Here is an 18,956-nt window from a genome sequence, read left to right on the forward strand (position 1 = left end):
TGAAGAATCCTCACGTCACATATAATAAGATAGCAACCATGAAAACAATTCTCAAAAATGCCTTTAGTTAGAGAAAATGGTACCGTCACGTGGTAGTATGTTTTTATTTCACTTCTTCGGTGATGGACTAACTGATTTTGTCAGAAAACTATAACAAATACAAAAACTAGATATAGTACATCCTTCTACAGACAAGTGGCCTCATTTGTACCAGTAAACCACAACTCGTCTTCTGATAACAGCTTCTTCATCAACATTAATTTTGAGAAAGCAAGTCTCAATTCTTTAAAAAAAATTAAAAAACAGGGCGTCACCTCTCCTGTACTGCACACGTTTTCTTAAAGGAATAGTTTGACACATTAGGAAAAACGCTCACTTTGTAGCCAAGAGCAAGAGGAGAAGATGAATACCTCTCTGTGGATTTGATTATCTTTGTACAGAGCCAGGCTAACCGTTTGCTAAGCTAACCGTTTGCTAGCTACAGAGGTCTAATAAATGGACAGACGTGAGAGTGGCATCAATCTTCTTATCTAACTCTCGGCAACAAGGCGAATAATTGTACTTAACCAATTTTGTAAAACTATTCCTTTTCATTATATTTTATTGCTGCCGAAGCCATTTTTAATCCCCTTTGTTAGACTTGTTCTCTAACCTTGCACTCAGTGAAAGTACCAGGAAAACAAAGGCAAACTAAATGTTCCACATCTGCAGCTAAGTCACGGACATGATGCGTCTCTTCTTGTCATTCAGAGGTTTTAGTGAGCAGAAGAAAAAAAAAAAAAAAAAGAATGTCGATTCACCTTTGATTTATTCCATTTGTCACTTAAAATAGTACATTATCCATTTGTTGCTCTTTTTAATAGAGAACTCTTTTGTCCTTGAGGTACAGCAGCAGCCCGAAAATCCATTTCACCTTTTAAATGCCTTTACAATTGTCAGAGGATTCCCAATGCAATGAGCAGCAGGTTTATCTGTTCAATTCTAAATCATGTGTAAGCACAACCGGACAAATTGTTTCCCCAATGATGAGCCAGAGCAATGATTATTCTGGACAAAGCTCACCTCAAATAAGCCTTGAACAGAAGTAGCTTGCATCATTTTTTAACATAAGCATAATAAAGACAAAAACATACATGGGTTTACAGCTAGACAGTTTAGACAGTTCTGTGAAGTCCAAGAAGAAATATTGAAACATGACTGAAAAGAATTCTGCAGTAAAAAACAAGACATTGGCATTTCTTCCTGGGTAGTTTGATGTCAGGTTTTCCTTCTATCACACTTACACATCTATCCAGCGAGTCTATTAAGCTGTTATGTATAAACAATCGTTCTGTTTTTTAAGTGCATCCACTTTCTAGTGTAAAAATGATGATAGTGCATCTCTCCTCTGTCTAGAATAATAAAACCCAGCAACACGCTGTTCTGTCTTAGAAACTGTCACCAGGCCGTACAAGGGAAGTCTCGGCTAAATACGATGATGAGTTAGAGCTATCATCACATCTTGAAATGCATTGAAACAAATCAAAATATCAAGACACTCATTTCGTGCCTTAAGTTGTCTTAAGACATTTCAAGACGTGGCTGATTGTGACTCAATGAATTAAAACGTGTGAACTTGACAGACAAACTTGCTCTGCATCAGGATTTCAGAAAAAAATGTCAAACACCAACAGGACTATTTGTGGAATTTAACTGGTAAAAAACCTCATTCAGGGAACCTGTGAGTCATCTGAGACAAATGTTCCTAAAGATGGCTCCTCTGGATTTAGGCCTCGGCAGATGTTGGAAGAACTCGCACAAACAGGGTTTTGGTGTCTAGAGATTTTACCGATGAATCAGCTGGCAGCTCTGAAAAACAAAAACAAACAGTTACAAAGTATGTTTATTTCTATCTAGTCAGCTAAAATTAGGTTGTGGAAAAACATTTAAGCAATCACAACAGATCAGAGTTTTCAAAAAAAAAAAAAACTGCAAAGATCTCAAGCTGCTCACATTGGGAGGTTAGGTTAGTTTATTTAAATGAGATAATTGAAAAAACTCTGGAAAACCACGAAGGAATGTGCTGTAAAGTTTCCATCCATAATACAGAACTTTATCACACCGTGCCATTATATCATAGCCACTTCACTTCCTCTCAGTGACCCGTTACATGATGAAGGTAAAAACCATCAATCAGATGTTCCTCTCGCTGTATTATTGGCCCTACATCAGTTTAAAAGTCTTCAAAGTGGACGCTATAGTCAAAATGGTATCCGCCATCTTTTCATCTTACCCTGGGTGAGGTCCTGGTCCAGGTAGAGTTTAAGCAGTCTGCTGCGGAGCCCGAACACCTTGGCAGCCTCAGACAGGAGGCCTGAGTAGTGGAGCGCATTCTGACCCACTGGATTCACCAGCAGGAGGGTGCCCACCTCTCCGGTCTGGCATTCTGGGGGAGATAGGAAGAGTGTTGAAGAGAAGTAAACCAGACGGACTTCCTGTCCTTTACAAATCAAGACCAGATTGGCTTGAAGTCCTGTAAAGGTAACAAGCCTGAGCCAAAGCCACGGGACAAACAAGAGAGAGAGAGAGGAGGAATGATAGATCAACAAGAGACAGACTGATCAATAGGTAGATGGAGGGTCAGAGGGGCGAGGGGGAAGTGTTTGAGTGCGAATTACTTTAAGCATAAGATGGATTATGGTACACTTTCTTCAGTAAAGTGAACAGAGTACAACACACAATGAGTGTGTATAAAATAAACAAAAGAACAAAGCACAGTTTCTATTTACTGTACAGATTATGAGTTTATACACAAAACGTATAATTAACATATCAAATATGATGTATTAGTATAGTTTAAAATACCAGACAGTATAGAAAGTAGTTAAAGGAATGGTTGGACATTCTGGGAAAAACATGCATTTGCTTTCCTGTTTGTCTGGTAAATATGAAGCTACAGCCAGAGGCTGGTTAGCTTAGCTAAGTAGAAAGACAGAAAACAGCTCTGCTCACAAGGAAAGATGGTCTGCCTACCAGCACCCTTCTAACGCTCATTTATCAACTTGCTTAATCTAATTTTTTATTTATTTATTTTTTTTAAACAACCCAAAAAAAACAAAGCGTTACAACAACAATTGCGGTTTAATGGGGGATTATGTGTTGGACACTTTCTTTTCAGAAATAGCCAGGCTAAAATTGTCAGCAGGCTAAATTCATTGTTGGTTTTGTTCTGCCCAGGGGATCGGTTGATTATAATTAAAAAGATGAATAGCAGCCTTTTAAACAGTGAGAAGGACTGATTTCAGTTGTGCATGGGTATATGTACAGTATGTGTGTGGTTGTGTGTGTGAGTGTGTTTTTCTCACCAGCTGGCTGTGCGTTGCAGAGCAGCAGGTTAACGTAAGGACATAGAAGGGTGTCGGTGCTGGGGACTTGGCCAGGGGAGGAAGAGCCTGAAGTCACTGACAATGTTTTACCGCTCAAAGCCTGAAGGTCCATTTTACTGGTCAACTCTGCAATGAACACACAAATGCACACCATCAGTTGGAAGAAGCTAGAAACGTTTATATTTGATTTCCTTGTCATAATGCCAAACAAACTAAACTGAAAAAAAGTAGCATTAGATAGCTAACTATGGTTAGCTCGCAGGCTAAATGCTTTACCTACTGATACAGAAGTTTGTACAGTGATGCTTCACCAGCATCCAGTACAGTGTCTGGTGGGTCAATAGCACCTGCACTAGATGGTGTAGTTTGATGACAAAAGTTAGCTACAGCTATGTAGCCCGCTGACAAGGCAGGTGCTCAGTGTGTGTTCTCAGTTAAGCTAGCTAGCCACACATTTTAGTTAAACGCACACACGCACATGTATGTGCACTTCCATAATAATATCATATAGGTATTAGGAAAATTATAAATATTGTGTGGGAGTAATAGGAGATGGCAGATGTTTCAACCATAACAGCGATTCGCTGCATTTATATCTTTCTAAGGGTCCAAAACCAGTTCTCACCAGTCCCGCCGTTGAAGAACCTGAGTTGGGCGTTGTTGGTTCCAAAGATGCTGCTGCACACTTTCTTCAGCTTGTCCAAGTCTAGTCTGTTATCGCCTTTCGGGTTCTCCAACAGCACCACCCCCTCTGAACAAGGAACGAGTCAGCCAGGATTACAGGATTATTGACATAGCTAAACAGTTTACAGAGTGAAATGCTAAATAACCAAGGCTGGAGCAACTTCTATCGACAGTTCAACTGTTGCACATTTTCTTGTTAAATCTTTTCTGGCTGGAAGAACAGACTTGCTTTTTGGCCTTCCAATGTGCTACCTTGTTCTGTGTTGTTGACCTTCACCCTGACGTTCACATAGGTGCAAGCTGGTCCATTTAAAAGAGCCCGAGGGGCTGAAGACCCCTTTACTATGGTTAACTCCAGATCTGAGCCCTTCAGCTGAAAGAAGGGAAAACAAGAGCATGACAAAGACATACTGACTTTTTGTGTTCTTTAAACTAAAAATCTAATTATGACTTATAACACAAATACATTCAGACAATGGTGATATGGGAATCACTAAGCAGAACATTTTTTTTTAACAATATTCCTGCTTGCCCTGAGGTGTCATTTCATACCCGAGTCTTTTCCTCTATGATGACGCTGGCAGTCTTGGGGATGGGGAAGGGCAGCAGTGGAGCCTTGGTGGTAGCCAGGATGAAGTCAGTGTGAGCCTGGATCACAGAGCCCAAGTACTGCCCCTCTGGCTGGCAGCGGTAGTACACAGCTATCTCATCTGATGGCACCAAATGGCCCTGTGAGACAAGGTGGTTGAGTGACAGATAGTGGGTTTTAATATGTAAACGAATACCAAGTACAGTATCATTCAGAAAATAAGTAAGGATGTTTGTTTGAGCAAAAGAGCTGAAAGACAACAGGAACCATTAGTGAGTGAATATGTACTGCTTGAATAACTCTTCAAACAATGATGCAGAATAATAGAAAAATCAGTTATCTGATTTTAAAAAATGATTGCAGAGGACGCAAAGAATCCCAATTTTATGACAAGTAATTCTCTTCAAAGCTTTTTTCTCTTCTATAAGAAAATAAAATCTGTAAGAAACAATTACATAAAGAAGGAAGTAACACAATGAAAAGGCAGCCAAAAGAAGAGAAGGAGGAGATTAAAAACAAAGCAAAAAACAGACAGTGTAGGACCAAATAAAGGGAGGGGGAACAAGGGGAGCTTTTTCATTGGATGAAAGCCTGTCTATTTTGTCATTGTGTGCCGACAGCTTCCTCTAACCTTGACACATTCAAACACATTGATCTCATTCTAATCTTCAGTGTGCAGCCCCTGCACATGTGTGCACAGCCCTACACACATACATTGACTGTATAGTACACACACAAACGCACGTTGCAGTATGTGGCTCAAGGGCAGAGGAATAACGTTAGCTAGATACAGAGAAGCAGTCAATCAATGGAGGAAGGTTTATAGGCTTTTCCTGCCAAGTCAAGGTACTGACCCTACCCTGAAGGGGTTAGTACAGTGTTTGAGAGTGTATGTGTGTGTCAAGTCACAGAACTACAGCTATCTCCAGTTCTCCAGTCAAGTCCAACAACGAAAAGGAAACGCTGACCTCCATTTCTCAACCCTGCATATGTTAACACACAAATACCCACACAAAACACTGATTAAGACACACATGCACAACCACAAACTACAACCAAACATGTCAAAGAATTGCTCAAAATTAATTCCCATCGCAGGGGTGGAAAATTCTTAACAGATCTCAGTTTGAAATAACTGGAGGAATTTAGCCTGGCCGGGAGCCAGAGCACACCACTGCTATAGGGGGACGGAAAAAACAGTTTGTTGCTTGTGAAAACAAGAGGTTGTTGGCTAATCCGTCTTTACTCCCCAGACCACTTCAAAGCTCCAACATTAGAATCTGAAAGGGGCCAGACTGTAATTAAGCTTCCATTAAGCCTGCCTTATGATGGAGAAACTTCTAACTGTGACGCTGCAGTGGAAAGATTTGAAAACTGCCCTGACAGAATTAGCATGGGACATAAAGAGGAAAGGGGTAGCACGGGGTGATCAGGAGGGAAATGTAACAAAATGATACAGCACATTTCTTTATGCTTGGTCTACATTGTGAGGCTGGAACCACCGATAACTTTCATTACAATCAATTCATAGTTTATAAAATGTCAGAAAAGAGTGACAAACGTCCACCGCAGCGGCTTGCTTAGTTGTCTTGCGACGTATTATTATTATTATGTATTTTGTCTTCCAGTAACCACCACCTCAGTGGCATGTTTTGCTCACCCTGGCACAGCCCAGATTACATGTGTTGGCAAACTGTTTCTAATATGTTGTATTCTATTCATTAGACACTGGATTGTAAAATTCACTAGTAGTGTGTTATGTGTCACTCTGGTTTCCATAGCTAGTAGTGCTCCTGAAATAAGTGTCCCACCTTCTTGCGTAGTTTCTGAATGCGGTTGATGACCTCTCGGGCAACGCCTTCATCCATCATGGACTGGTCCGGGGTGACATCCAACAGCACAAGAACCTGGAGGACAGCAGACCCAGAGGACAACAGGAGGGCTTTTAAACTACATATTTACAGAACTGATGTTACCAAAAGACACCTGTATCAGTATCGGCTCAATTCAACAACAAAAAACAACAATAAGTGTGGGCAAACCAGACTCATTCAATATGTATTTGAGCACAAATATAAAGCTTTCTTTCAGATATTAAGTTTCAATATTTGGGCAAAGAGAAATACAGAATTCTGAGGTACGTATATTGTAAGAAAACAAATGTTTAATTTATACATTTCTATTATTATTTTTTTATCAATCAACTAAGTATCTACTTTAGCCAGTTGTAGGTTAGCACCCTAAACAAAGCTTGTTGACTCCCTTGCCGAGGTGATGTAGTTAAGGCATGAATTAAATGTTTTCATGTTACCATAACAACAAACAGTGAGCTCCTACAAAATGAATGCTGACAGGTTGTACTCTCATCATGTACACCCCACAATTACTGCAATGTCCATCTGACAGAGTAGTAGAAGAGTGTGACATCATTTCACTTGAAATGAAGATCTTGGACTTCCACTCAGTGACCAGACTCCTTCAGCCATGCGCTAACAACTATACAGCTGACAAGGCAGCGAGCAACCTTCATGTAATAAATCTGCCTTACACTGTTGTTCAAACATTTATAATGTAAAAGTAATAAAAAACAACAACCACCCACGCAGCAATAATGACAATATTGAGTGTCTGTTGTGCTGCTGCTGCGAGCCCCGAACACTTCACCATGGGAAGAAAAAAAAGGATTACAGAGTGACTGAGAAAAGTCCACAAAAGCAAACAGAGAAAGAATATGAGAGAGAAAGAACAGAGAAACAGACAGATGGGAGCTGGAGAGTCAGTGCGAGCGAGCGAGTGTAACAGAGAGAACTAAAAAGCCAGCTCAGTAAACTGGTATGAAGGTGCAGCCGTGTGGTGTGTGCACGGTTGGAGGAGCACTGATTAGAGAGGGCCTGTGGGAAACGCATACATGCCGCTTTCCACTTAGCCGTGAAATGATTTCATACATCACACTCACAGTGAGGACGAATAAATGCATTTACAGTATATGGCGGCTTGGTGCAGGAGCAGTCGTGGAAAGGCATATAGATATATACAGTTGTGTGAAAAAGTGTTTGCCCCCTTCCTGATTTCTTATCTTTTTGCATGTTTGTCACACTTAAATGTTTCAGATCATCAAACAAATTTAAATATTAGACAAAGATAAGACAAGTAAACACAAAATGCAGTTTTTAAATGAAGGTTTTTATTATTAAGGGGGAAAAAAAATCCAAACCTACATGGCCCTGTGTGAAAAAGTGATTGCCCCCTAAACCTAATAACTGGTTGGGCCACCCTTAGCAGCAACAACTGCAATCAAGCATTTGCGATAACTGGCAATGAGTCTTTTACAGAGCTGTAGAGGAATTTTGGCCCACTCATCTTTGCAGAATTGTTGTAATTCAGCCACATTGGAGGGTTTTCGAGCATGAACCGCCTTTTTAAGGTCATGCCACAGCATCTCAATCGGATTCTGGTCGGGACTTTGACTAGGCCACTCCAAAGTCTTCATTTTGTTTTTCTTAAGCCATTCAGAGTGGACTTGCTGGTGTGTTTTGGATCATTGTCCTGCTGCAGAACCCAAGTGCGCTTCAGTTTGAGGTCACGAACAGATGGCCGGACATTCTCCTCCAGGATTTTTTGGTAGACAGCAGAATTCATGGTTCCATTTACCACAGCAAGTCTTCCAGGTCCTGAAGCAGCAAAACAGCCCCAGACCATCACACTACCACCACCATATTTTACTGTTGGTATGATGTTCCTTTTCTGAAATGCCGTGTTACTTTTACGCCAGAGTATTTTCCCAAAAGTCTTGGGGATCATTAAGATGTTTTCTGGCAAAACTGAGACGAGCCTTTATGTTCTTTTTGCTCAGCACTGGTTTTCGTCTTGGAACTCTGCCATGCAGGCCATTTTTGCCCAGTCTCTTTCTTATGGTGGAGTCATGAGCACTGACCTTGATTGAGGCAAGTGAGGCCTGCAGTTCTTTGGATGTTGTTCTGGGGTCTTTTGTGACCTCTTGGATGAGTCGTCGCTGCGCTCTTGGGGTAATTTTGGTCGGCCGGCCACTCCTGGGAAGGTTCACCACTGTTCCATGTTTTCGCCATTCGTGGATAATGGCTCTCACTGTGGTTCGCTGGAGTCCCAAAGCTTTAGAAATGGCTTTGTAACCTTTTCCAGACTGATAGATCTCAATTACTTTGTTTCTCATTTGTTCCTGAATTTCTTTGGATCGCAGCATGATGTCTAGCTTTTGAGGATCTTTTGGTCTACCTCACTTTGTCAGGCAGGTCCTATTTAAGTGATTTCTTGATTGAGAACAGGTGTGGCAGTAATCAGGCCTGGGTGTGGCTAGAGAAATTGAACTCAGCTTTCCAAAGATGTGATAAACCACAGTTAATTTATGTTTTAACAGGGGGGGCAATCACTTTTTCACACAGGGCCATGTAGGTTTGGATTTTTTTTCCCCCCTTAATAATAAAAACCTTCATTTAAAAACTGCATTTTGTGTTTACTTGTGTTATCTTTGTCTAATATTTAAATTTGTTTGATGATCTGAAACATTTAAGTGTGACAAAAATGCAAAAAAATAAGAAATCAGGAAGGGGGCAAACACTTTTTCACACAACTGTATATCTATATTAAAATATCAGGTTACATTAGACTTTGCAGCTCAATCTAATAGTCAGGTGGCAGTAAGGAGAGAGGGGGGTGTACTGTACGTGTGTATTTCTATACCTTTTTGTTAACAAGAGACTGAAATTTAACAATTATTTATAACCCTTTGTGTAAAACAAGGACATGAATGATATGTCAACTTTCACAAGTTAAAAATAATATGTGATACAATCAATTATGACGGGTGCAGCAAGTGTAGGAAATAAATTAGGAAAATATTCAAAACATTAAACCAACTAAAAGTAGTAAAATAAAAATCTATATCTATATTCATTCAAATAAAAAGGATGCAACTGCTTCAAGGTTTTAAGGAACAGCCTCACATTTTGGGTAATAATTATTCTCTTTCTAGCCGAGAAAAGAAGGAACTATGGTTGAAAGAAAGTAGTTCCTACATGAAACTGCTCAGAAGGTCTGTGGATTATCTTGATCATGAGTTATGGAAAAATGCATTGCTGGTGAGTATTTCAAATGAAAATGGCGCATAGAGTCGCATTATAGTGGACAGAAGGCAGACATCTCTACGGCGGATATCTTCAAAACTAGGCAACTCACATCAAAACAATCCACATTGATAAATAGCACTGAAGTAAGAGGAAAAATATGTGCTTTTGATTTTGGGTTTAACTGTCCCTTTAAACAGGGAAGCTATGTTTGTCCACAGAAAATCAAGAAATAAATCTTATTTTTATGCTTTTTTTCCTGAATGATGTTAAATGTGCATGCAAAAACTATCTAATGCAAAAATGATTGGGTTTAAATGGAAAGCATACCTGTGAATCAGAGTGTGCTTCATACTGCGCTGCTGAGCCAGAGCTCTGGTCGAAGGTGTACATGAGTCTCAGGTCCTCCTCATGAAGCTCATGGCCGTCCACCTCGATGGATCCTTAACATGAACCACAACAACATGGAAACGTTCAGAACTACAGTTATGGTACTGAACCTAAAAATATGGGGGGAAAAAATAACATCCATCGAGTCAGAGAACAGCAAATGAATTGTAAGTATACGTAGATTTGCTGTCCGTGCAGAACTCAACACCAGTGGAACCCTACTGTGTCTCAGCATCATCAGACCACATATCTGAACCACCATAAAGCATACAGCCAACACAAAACTCACCAGGGGCTGTGAGAAAATGAGTCAAACCATACTTAATATACATTCATCAAAACGATTTGCTACCACAAATATTAAGATGTTCCTCTTGGGTTGGGATATTCTCGGACAAAACAATGTGGTTGAGTCTACACAGACGATGATGAACAATGTTCTGGTGCGTTGTCAGTTGGATGTCGAGTGACACGAAATAAAGAACAATTTTTAACTGTTTGGAAGTAACAGTTTTGTTGAATCACTCACATCACTACGTAATAGTTAAACTAGATAATAATAATAACATAAAAACTCAACTAGACGTACAGATTTTCAGATGCTTTCTATAAATCTAAAATACCACCAGTCTAATTACAGAAAATGTATAATTTAAGAGAGGATGAAAATCCATTTATGCATTAGAAAATTATCTATATATTGATGCCCATTATGATCAAATCGATGCTGACAACAGACTTTAATGCAGATTGGATGATAAACAATTAGTTGCTGGGCTATTCTCCTAATTCAATTTCAATACAGTGCCAACTGATAGTGTGAAATGATTATTTAGTTCGGTGTTTGTCTCGTGGAACGGATTCTAGAAATGGTTTCAATTACACCTAATCATACTGAGTAAAGTGCTCTCTTAACCCGCATGCATGCCGGGGCTTTGTTTTGAATTGGCATGGGTCTAAACCAGTATTTGCTTGCTTTTTCAGATTCCTCACATTGTAGTCTTCCTGTCCAAATCCACACGAGATCTGAGCTTTTAAACAATACAGCAAACCCATTCTAGTCAGGTTTATATCTCCATTTTGCCAGTGGCAGCAATTACCCCCGTCTGTGTCCCGACTAAAAAGCGTGACAGGGTTCTCCTCTCCTCTTCACTTCTCCAAACCCAGAGGCTGGGTGAAACAGTCACTCCCTTTCTCTCTAATCATAGATTTCCATGGTTTGATTTCCTGTGTCCCTCCCTGCTTCTCCGCTCTTTTCCACCTTCTCTCTTAACCTCTTTGGGATGGGATCAAAAGCTGCAGGTAAGGAATATTGAGTCATACAACCAACGGTCATGAACGCACATCAGTTTCTCGCCAAATCGCTCCCCTTCTAGTCTAAAAAGGTTTTCTGAGTAACGGATTCTCAGCTAGAAATTGCTCAAGAGGTTAAAAGTGGACACCGAGTCTGAGTAGTTAGCTTTTTCATGTATAGATTATTTCAGAGTCAGTGGTGTACCTTCCACCAATTGTCAGCTAGCTGAAGCTTGATATTGTGTTGAACTATTCCTTTTAACAGCGACAGGTGAAACATTATACATTAGCACCGTAAAAGCAGGTTTTGTAATCTAAAACGTCCCATCTTGGCTTTAATATCAAGTCAGTGAAATGCTACTTGGTTCCGCTGCACACAGTCATCTGTGTGTTTCCACCATCCATCTCTTTCCTTCCATCGCCCAGCCTCCTTCTCTCCTTACAATTGGCTTCATTTCAAACATCCGAGTGATTGGAAATGTTAAGTTCCCACAGCCCAGCTGACCTCCACTGCTTCCTTCCCCAGAGATTCTGGGGGCTCTCCTCGTCTCTCTATAATTGGAGAGACAAGATACCTTGCAGAGCTTTGATCCGTACTCCGGCTCTGATTATAGTTTCAGAAGGGTAAGGGTTTGGCATTCGGAGGATAAACTGCCCGTCTGTCTGTACTCGGCTTCATTGCAAGGACTCACAGTTGAGCTTTTAGTGAAATATATATGATTTCAACACAATTTGCAGCAACGGTGCAGCTGTAAATGTGTGTAAAATCCTAAAACCAACCTGCTGTTCTTCACTCATTAATGATTGTGTAAACTAAATCACAGACTACTGATTTAGTTTTTGACATAAAGACCACAAGTACTAAAAACTAAATTCACACAGGCGTACATTGTGTAAATGCAAACAAAAGAACTTCATAATTTTAAAGATTTTCCTTTGAGTCTGATTTTTAAGTTCACAGATTTTGCGTCTTTTTTTGAAAACAGAGCAATACCTGTCTTCTGGAAGGCCTCGAGCTGTTCGCTGGTGAGCTCCTTGATAGAAGCCGTGATGGCTTTGAAGGCCCCCTTCAGTCTCTTGCCCAGCACCATGTGGTCCGGCTCGGCTCTCAGACGGATCCCGTACTTGTCCTTGTCTGTTGACAGTGTCAACTGTCGCACATTAAGCTCCTGGAAGATGAAAAGAAAAAAGACACAACCTATGTCTTAGAAAAGGTCTTGTCGCTGCCTTGATGCTTCCCAAGTATATGGATGAGTACCAGTTACTAGGGTTGTTACTGTTGATCAAAAAACAAACATGAAAATGAATACAAAAATTGAAACAAATAAAATAAAATACAATTTTAATGTGCACTGCAAAAATAACAAAAAAACCTCATTTCATTACATGTCGTTAAATCATTAAAGGCCAAAAACGTTCGCTAAATAAAATGAACAAAGCCCTCCTGGCAACAATGCAAATGTTAAGTGACCCAGTTGCATTTGTTCAGTTTAACCTTTGAACCTTTTAAACTCACGCACCCAACATCTGTCCAATCAATCCAAAAGCAATGTAAGACTTGAAATAAATTAGTTAGTTACAAAAATATTGTCTGCATTCATTAAACTGCCAATGCACATTAAAAGTGAACTAAAGCTAAACTTAATAGAAAACTTAACAAAAACACAACTCGAGAAAACAATTAAATACTTTAAATACCCCGGGCATGTACTGTAAAGAGCAAATCAATACTTGATTACTATCGAGTCATGCACTTACAGAGTAAGTCAGCCATGAAATCAACTGGTAAGTGAGTCCTCCTATACAGGCAGTACTTTCAGTACAGTACATTTTATTCCTAAATCTAAATGGAGATAGAAATCTGTGATCCGGTTATATCTGGTGTAGCAATAGAGATACTAAGTTTAGACATTCTGACACCCACCCTGGCCTGCCATGCACAGCTTCTTTCAGTCAATCATGCTGAAAAGCGGGACTTAGTTCGAGCATATCTGAGCACAGATAAGCTGCTGTAGTGCTGTAGTGGGCTGAGTGTGGGGTGGAAAATAGCAGCTGGAACTCCTGTTTTGAGCTGAGCTTGGTTTGTGAAAATAGGAATGAATCAACGCTAAAGGGCACAAAAAGCACCTCTCTTATCTTCAAGACATTTATGGCTTTGTTTGTGTGTGATGTTGTTGCATTACAATATATTCAGGCTGCCGTCAAATAAAACAGCAAAGTCATTGGATATTTCCACTGAACGTCTTCAGCTCGGCAACGCAAAGCTGATCAAAGCTACAGCCATCAACAGCCAATCCAATTGTGTGCCTACTTTCTTCCATAAGACTTCCGACTGTATCAAATAAAATAAGTAATTTCCACCACATAGCCCACTGGTTTCTGAAGAGCCGTTTTGAAGCTCAAAGTGAGTGGCTCTGGCCGTCTCCACCTTGACGACACAGCTTAACTCGAAAAGTGGGGTTGAGCTGAGCCAGCTAGCTGCTAGCTGTCTGCCCAGCTAGCAGCTAGCCACTGTCTGCCACTGAAATATGCCAGTGCTAGTATTAATGCCAATGGTATCCGCTACTCTATACATTGGAAAGGCCATTCTGAAGGGTCTTGAGTTAAGCTAGATGCTTTGTTACATCCTGTAGGAGTCAAATTAAAAACTGTAATTGCTCCAGACATGTGCTGTAAACAGAAAATGTAATTCACTCAGAGAGCAAGTCAGCCATGAAATCAACCAGTCAGCGAGCCAGTCGATAACAACAATAGGTGCCCAATCGCTGCACATTTAGGTAGTGATAAAATAAATTTAAATGAATCACAGAGAAGGACCAGTTAAATAGTAATAATTATAGAACAATAATGAAGGAATCTAAGTAAAAGCCGCAGTGAAAAGGTGAATCCCAACTTTCAAAAGCTCAGCTCAACTGAAATGACATCAATAGTAAGAGAGTCTGAAGGTTCTTCTCTGGGCTGCAGGACCTTAAAGTGCTCTCAGTTAGGATCAAATAAACCTTGTTTACTGGAGGGAAGCTAGACGCCGGCAAGGTTAAATGTTTTCCTCACCAGAAATCAAATAGAGTGAGAGGTAAGAAGTGGCTCCAACTAAGATTAAGCTTGAAGGTTCCAACAAAAGGTTGCACCAGCAGCCCTTCTACAGGTAATCCCCATCTCATATATGGAAACAAGAGCCACAATCAATTCTCCATCTAAGATGCATCAGTAAGAATGGAAAGACTTCAACATTTCCAGGTAAAGCATTGAACAGCTTGAAACATTCTTACTGAAGAGTAGTTATCTGAGTCAGCTGTGGAACAACATTGACTTATTGAGCTTTGTTGGTGCAAAAGCAAACCCAAAGACAAAGAGATAATGTCAGTTTAATGGCTTCCTGCACTAAATGACAATTAGTCTGTCTGAGTCTTTTGGGCAGCACCTGAATGGACCAGACACACTTGTAATCAATCTGCAATTTACAGTTCATAACAATACACTGATGATGTTATGTGAATGCTATAAAAAAATCAAAAAAAGACACTGACATTGGAAATGCATTGTTTTTTATATAGTTAAACATACAGGATGTCTTGACCTTACCTGGAAAGTCAAACTTGCAGGCTCTTTATGTAAAACAAGAGCTAGGAGAGCTGCGTGAACTATAACGATGCTTATTACTGTGACTATGAAGCACACAAACACATTAACAGTAATTCAATGTTTCCATGTGATGGAGGAAAAAAAAGTCTATAGTTGATGAAGGGTTTTGCATGTGTGGCAATTGGAGTAGATCAAATGTAAAACCATTTTCCAAGGCATCTGCTCCACCCCCTTTTTTTAGATGAACCAACCGCAGACATTTAAATTACAGCTGAAGATACAGACTGCGTGCGAGCATGTGCTCCCTCCCCCCCTCTATCAAATCAACACACTGGCAGGGTCTGGGAGAGCTAACTCTGTCACTTAAACATCTAATGGTACTGATCAAAGCAAAAGTAAAACTTATAGGAAAGATGAGCAGAAGATGCACCTCTTTCCTTAAAGCAGAGAACTGGTAAAGTAATAAGACGACTTCATTACGGCACAAATCAACACACAATCACAGCGTGTTCTACTTACTTCCAGGATGTATTTCTGCAGGGACTGAATGTCTTTCAGAGCTTCTGCGTCTTGGTGAATAACTACCACCTCCTTTAATGGGTACTGAAATACACACCAACATTACAGTGGGTCACATGTTCCAGCACAAAAAAACACAGAAATGGGGTTGTCATATTTAACACAACATAACTTAATATGATGAAGCCATATCTATGGGAGAGCTATAGCAAGTTAGGGATCCCGTAAAGAACTGTAAACAAGTAATATAATTGATATTTTACAGTTAACAAAACATAAACATGTCTTTGGCATTTCTGTGCTGCAATTTCTTGTTACTCGGCCGACATCGCTACCGATATCAGCAGATATATCGTACGTTTCCCAGAGTCTTAATTCACTGTGCCTCTTATACTGGAGTGTATGAACAGAATAGTAAAGTTGATGATTCACCTTAACGGGCAGAGTCTTCCTGTCTCGGATCACTCGGCCCAGCTCAATCACAGACTGCATCTGACAGACGGCGCTCTCGATGCGCTGGTCAATCACACTCTCCCTGAAATACAGAAACACAAATAAAGAAAATCTAAGCATCACCACCTCATACGTAGCGTTGCAATGCCATGGCACGAGCGTCTGAATAACCTCTGAACTCTGCAGTTTTGGTTGTACGGGAGAGGAAGTTAACCTGGTGAGACTTTTGCAATTGCAACGGGTGCCACCTGACCGAGCGGCCTCCTTATAATAAGTGGATGTGGGAAGATGAGAAGAACATCTTTTAAAACTACACACCTTCTGATGTACCATTTCAAGTCACAGTGAGGGGACGTAGGTGCGTTTCTGCCAAAAAACCTACAGGCAACGGTCGTCATATTCTGGTTAATCAGTGGTTTAGAAATTTGAAATTACTATTATATTGAGGAAAATGAATAACAGAGCACGACAAGGTTAGTACCATATATCTTAACAAAGACAGAGTTCAGAACCACCAGCGCCAGAGTTTGACTCGGGAACATCCACTAATAAGGTACACTGCGACTTCCACCGCTGTATTCAAATTAGAGCTGCACAGCCAGATCATCACGCATAATAGCGATATTAGCCCTAACTGTCTGGAGGAGCACACACTCGTGCGTGCGTGTGTGTGTGTGTGTGTGCACAATGCTTGTTCATTTATTCCAACAGTCTTCTTCTCCATGTGTGCACACACACACAACAGTGGCGTAAAATGAGAGAGGAGAGCACTCCAAGGACAGCCAATCATTTAATGAGCTGATTGAGGAGCAGCTCTTCCCACCGCCTGATTGGTGGCTGACCTTTGGGAGGGGGGGTGAAGTGGTCCCATTCGACAGCAGGACGGACAAGCGGCTAACAAAGCCGCGGCACTGAGTGCTGCCAAAGTGACAGGAGAGATTATATGAACCATTACACAAACTATTTTCCTTACGCTAAATCAAGTGGATATTTAATCATGTCAGAACTTTTTCGTTGTTGAAGATGATGCAATTAAGTTTGGGCAATTAGACATTCCTCCCGGGCTTTACAAAACTGATCAGCCACCGAGGCAAGAGTGAAGGGAATGAAATGGTCATATTTTGTGAGCAATATCCAGCCACGAGGCTGACAGTCAAAGACAAGCCTTTTGTATTTCTGCTTCTCTAAATCTCTCATTGCTTTCTAAATAAGGCAGTTTGACTCTGAAAATACAAACGGGGTTGGGCTGCTTATCGAGACGATAGCAGTGAACCTGAGAGAAGCTGTGCACAAGGATTTCAATGTCTTTCTCTGTATCGGATGACCATGTTGTTGCTTATAACTAACTATGTAGCGCTGTGGAAAATGCATCTGTGATTAACTAATCACCCAGAAACAAAGCCTTGCATTTGACACATGAACTGAAAATCTGCTTAGAAATGACTCAAAAGCAAATCTTTATCTACAGCACTAATAATTCCCATGTATATATATTTGATCAGAGTATCAACTAACAACACAGAGGAAGAGGAAGCAGCGAACAGCAGGAATAAAGAGAATAAATGGTTAAGACCCAAAGAGAACAGCTGCTGTGAAGCCTGAAACTTCCTTTAGAAACTACTGTGGACTTTTGAGCTTCAAAGGCGTCCACTTCGAGGAGTTCAGAGTGTGATGCGATCGGGGTAAAGCAAGGCCACGCACTCTAGGTGAGACTGATTAAGCTCTGCACTAACAGTGGATATCCTCTGAGGAAAGGACGTTCTCCTTTTTGAAACATTTGATCTGCATTGTGTGGATGAAAGGTACGATATAAAGTCTATTTTCATTCCTGTCATTTATAGGACTGTGACGTGCTGCTCTAAATATTTACTGCAAAGCGAATATACGATGATGATTCACTTTGTGATCTCACCTTGTGAGCGAATCAGACAGATCCTGATGCATTGCATTCCATGATCGATCTAGTTTCTAGAATAAATATGTAGTTTCTTTTTGTATGATTTTCCCTAAAACTTTATATATTTCATAACAGTGCAATAGATCCCTCTTACGTCGGCTGTATTTCAGCCCTCCACAATGACACTGTGGGTAAACTCCATATAAAGAGTATGTACATTCTCAACTTCTACCTGGTTTCTCCAAGTACAATATTCAAAAGATGTGGGGAGCGACCAGGGGAAAACAGGTGACACGTTGACAATCACAATCGCAAGAGACACTTTTAGCTCTTGGATAGCGACAACTCTCGGGGCTCTTTTGCCATTTTTCCTCTTTAATTTAAGCTTTAAATGAATCGGTCAACGTCCGTAAAAATTTGACCTTTATTGAAGGCTTTTTCCAACCTGACTTGGGGCAGCATGAGATAGTGGATGCTGCCGCTGTCCTTCTCTTCGACAGAGGCGGGATCGATGAGGTGACGCAGATTTTGGTACATCATCTCTGTAATGAAGGGTGTGAAAGGAGCCTGAGGAGAAGGAAGGGGAAAAAAGGAAGAGAACATTATTAGATGCTCTGTACTGTAGTTAATTTACATTTTCTGACAATAAGGTCTAAAAGTCAGAAGCATCTGCATAATCAGCATAAAAAACAGATTTTTACGGTAGTTTTTTTTCCCCTCAGTGGTGATAAAGTTCAAACAGAATGGTGCCAGAGTGAGGTTACTTCTAGTGTAACTTTCTTTCAACCATGCTTAATTCATTTCTGAAGCTCAGATCTGTATTGATGTGGGTTAGGCTAACTGGTGCTTAGCGTGCATCTCGCCTCACATGCAAACATCTTCAATGTGTTATAAATAAAAACTCCTACTGCTCATGCATAATTCATAGCCATGCCAGCACATACACCTCGTCCATACCAGCGTTATTTCTTCGTGTCTTGCACACACAAAAGCAAAACCTCACCACGAGAAATTTCCCCAATACAGTCTCTTTTTTCTCACACACACACACACACACACACACACACACACACACACACACACAC

At 40.5% G+C, this 18,956-nt stretch overlaps 1 protein-coding gene across 1 annotated transcript; it reads right to left on the reverse strand.

The window, feature by feature from the left end:
• Nucleotides 1–791: 791 nt before the first annotated feature.
• On the reverse strand, nt 792–18,846 carry LOC116401414 (isoleucine--tRNA ligase, cytoplasmic-like). The gene is made up of 12 exons (XM_031879782.1): nt 18,317–18,846; nt 15,954–16,056; nt 15,522–15,605; nt 12,415–12,589; nt 10,068–10,180; nt 6,450–6,545; nt 4,602–4,778; nt 4,302–4,422; nt 3,991–4,116; nt 3,345–3,491; nt 2,273–2,425; nt 792–1,848 (listed from the first exon to the last, which is right to left on the reverse strand). The coding sequence occupies exons 1-12, from the start codon at nt 18,472–18,474 to the stop codon at nt 1,766–1,768; spliced, it is 1,536 nt and encodes a 511-aa protein (XP_031735642.1). The 5' UTR covers nt 18,475–18,846; the 3' UTR covers nt 792–1,765.
• Nucleotides 18,847–18,956: the final 110 nt, after the last annotated feature.

Source organism: Anarrhichthys ocellatus, unplaced genomic scaffold (assembly GCF_004355925.1).
Source record: "Anarrhichthys ocellatus isolate YVR2014 unplaced genomic scaffold, GSC_Weel_1.0 scaffold434, whole genome shotgun sequence".
Lineage (NCBI taxonomy): Eukaryota > Metazoa > Chordata > Actinopteri > Perciformes > Anarhichadidae > Anarrhichthys > Anarrhichthys ocellatus.

Excerpts from the sequence above, each read along its gene's own strand:
- LOC116401414 (XM_031879782.1), bottom strand. The coding sequence starts at position 18,474 with ATGTTCTCTTCCTTTTTTCCCCTTCCTTCTCCTCAGGCTCCTTTCACA. Across the intron at positions 15,606-15,953 it reads GGAAGACTCTGCCCGTTAAG|TACCCATTAAAGGAGGTGGT; the intron begins GTGAATCATCAA and ends TGTGTATTTCAG. Across the intron at positions 1,849-2,272 it reads GGACCAGGACCTCACCCAGG|AGCTGCCAGCTGATTCATCG; the intron begins GTAAGATGAAAA and ends TTTGTTTTTCAG.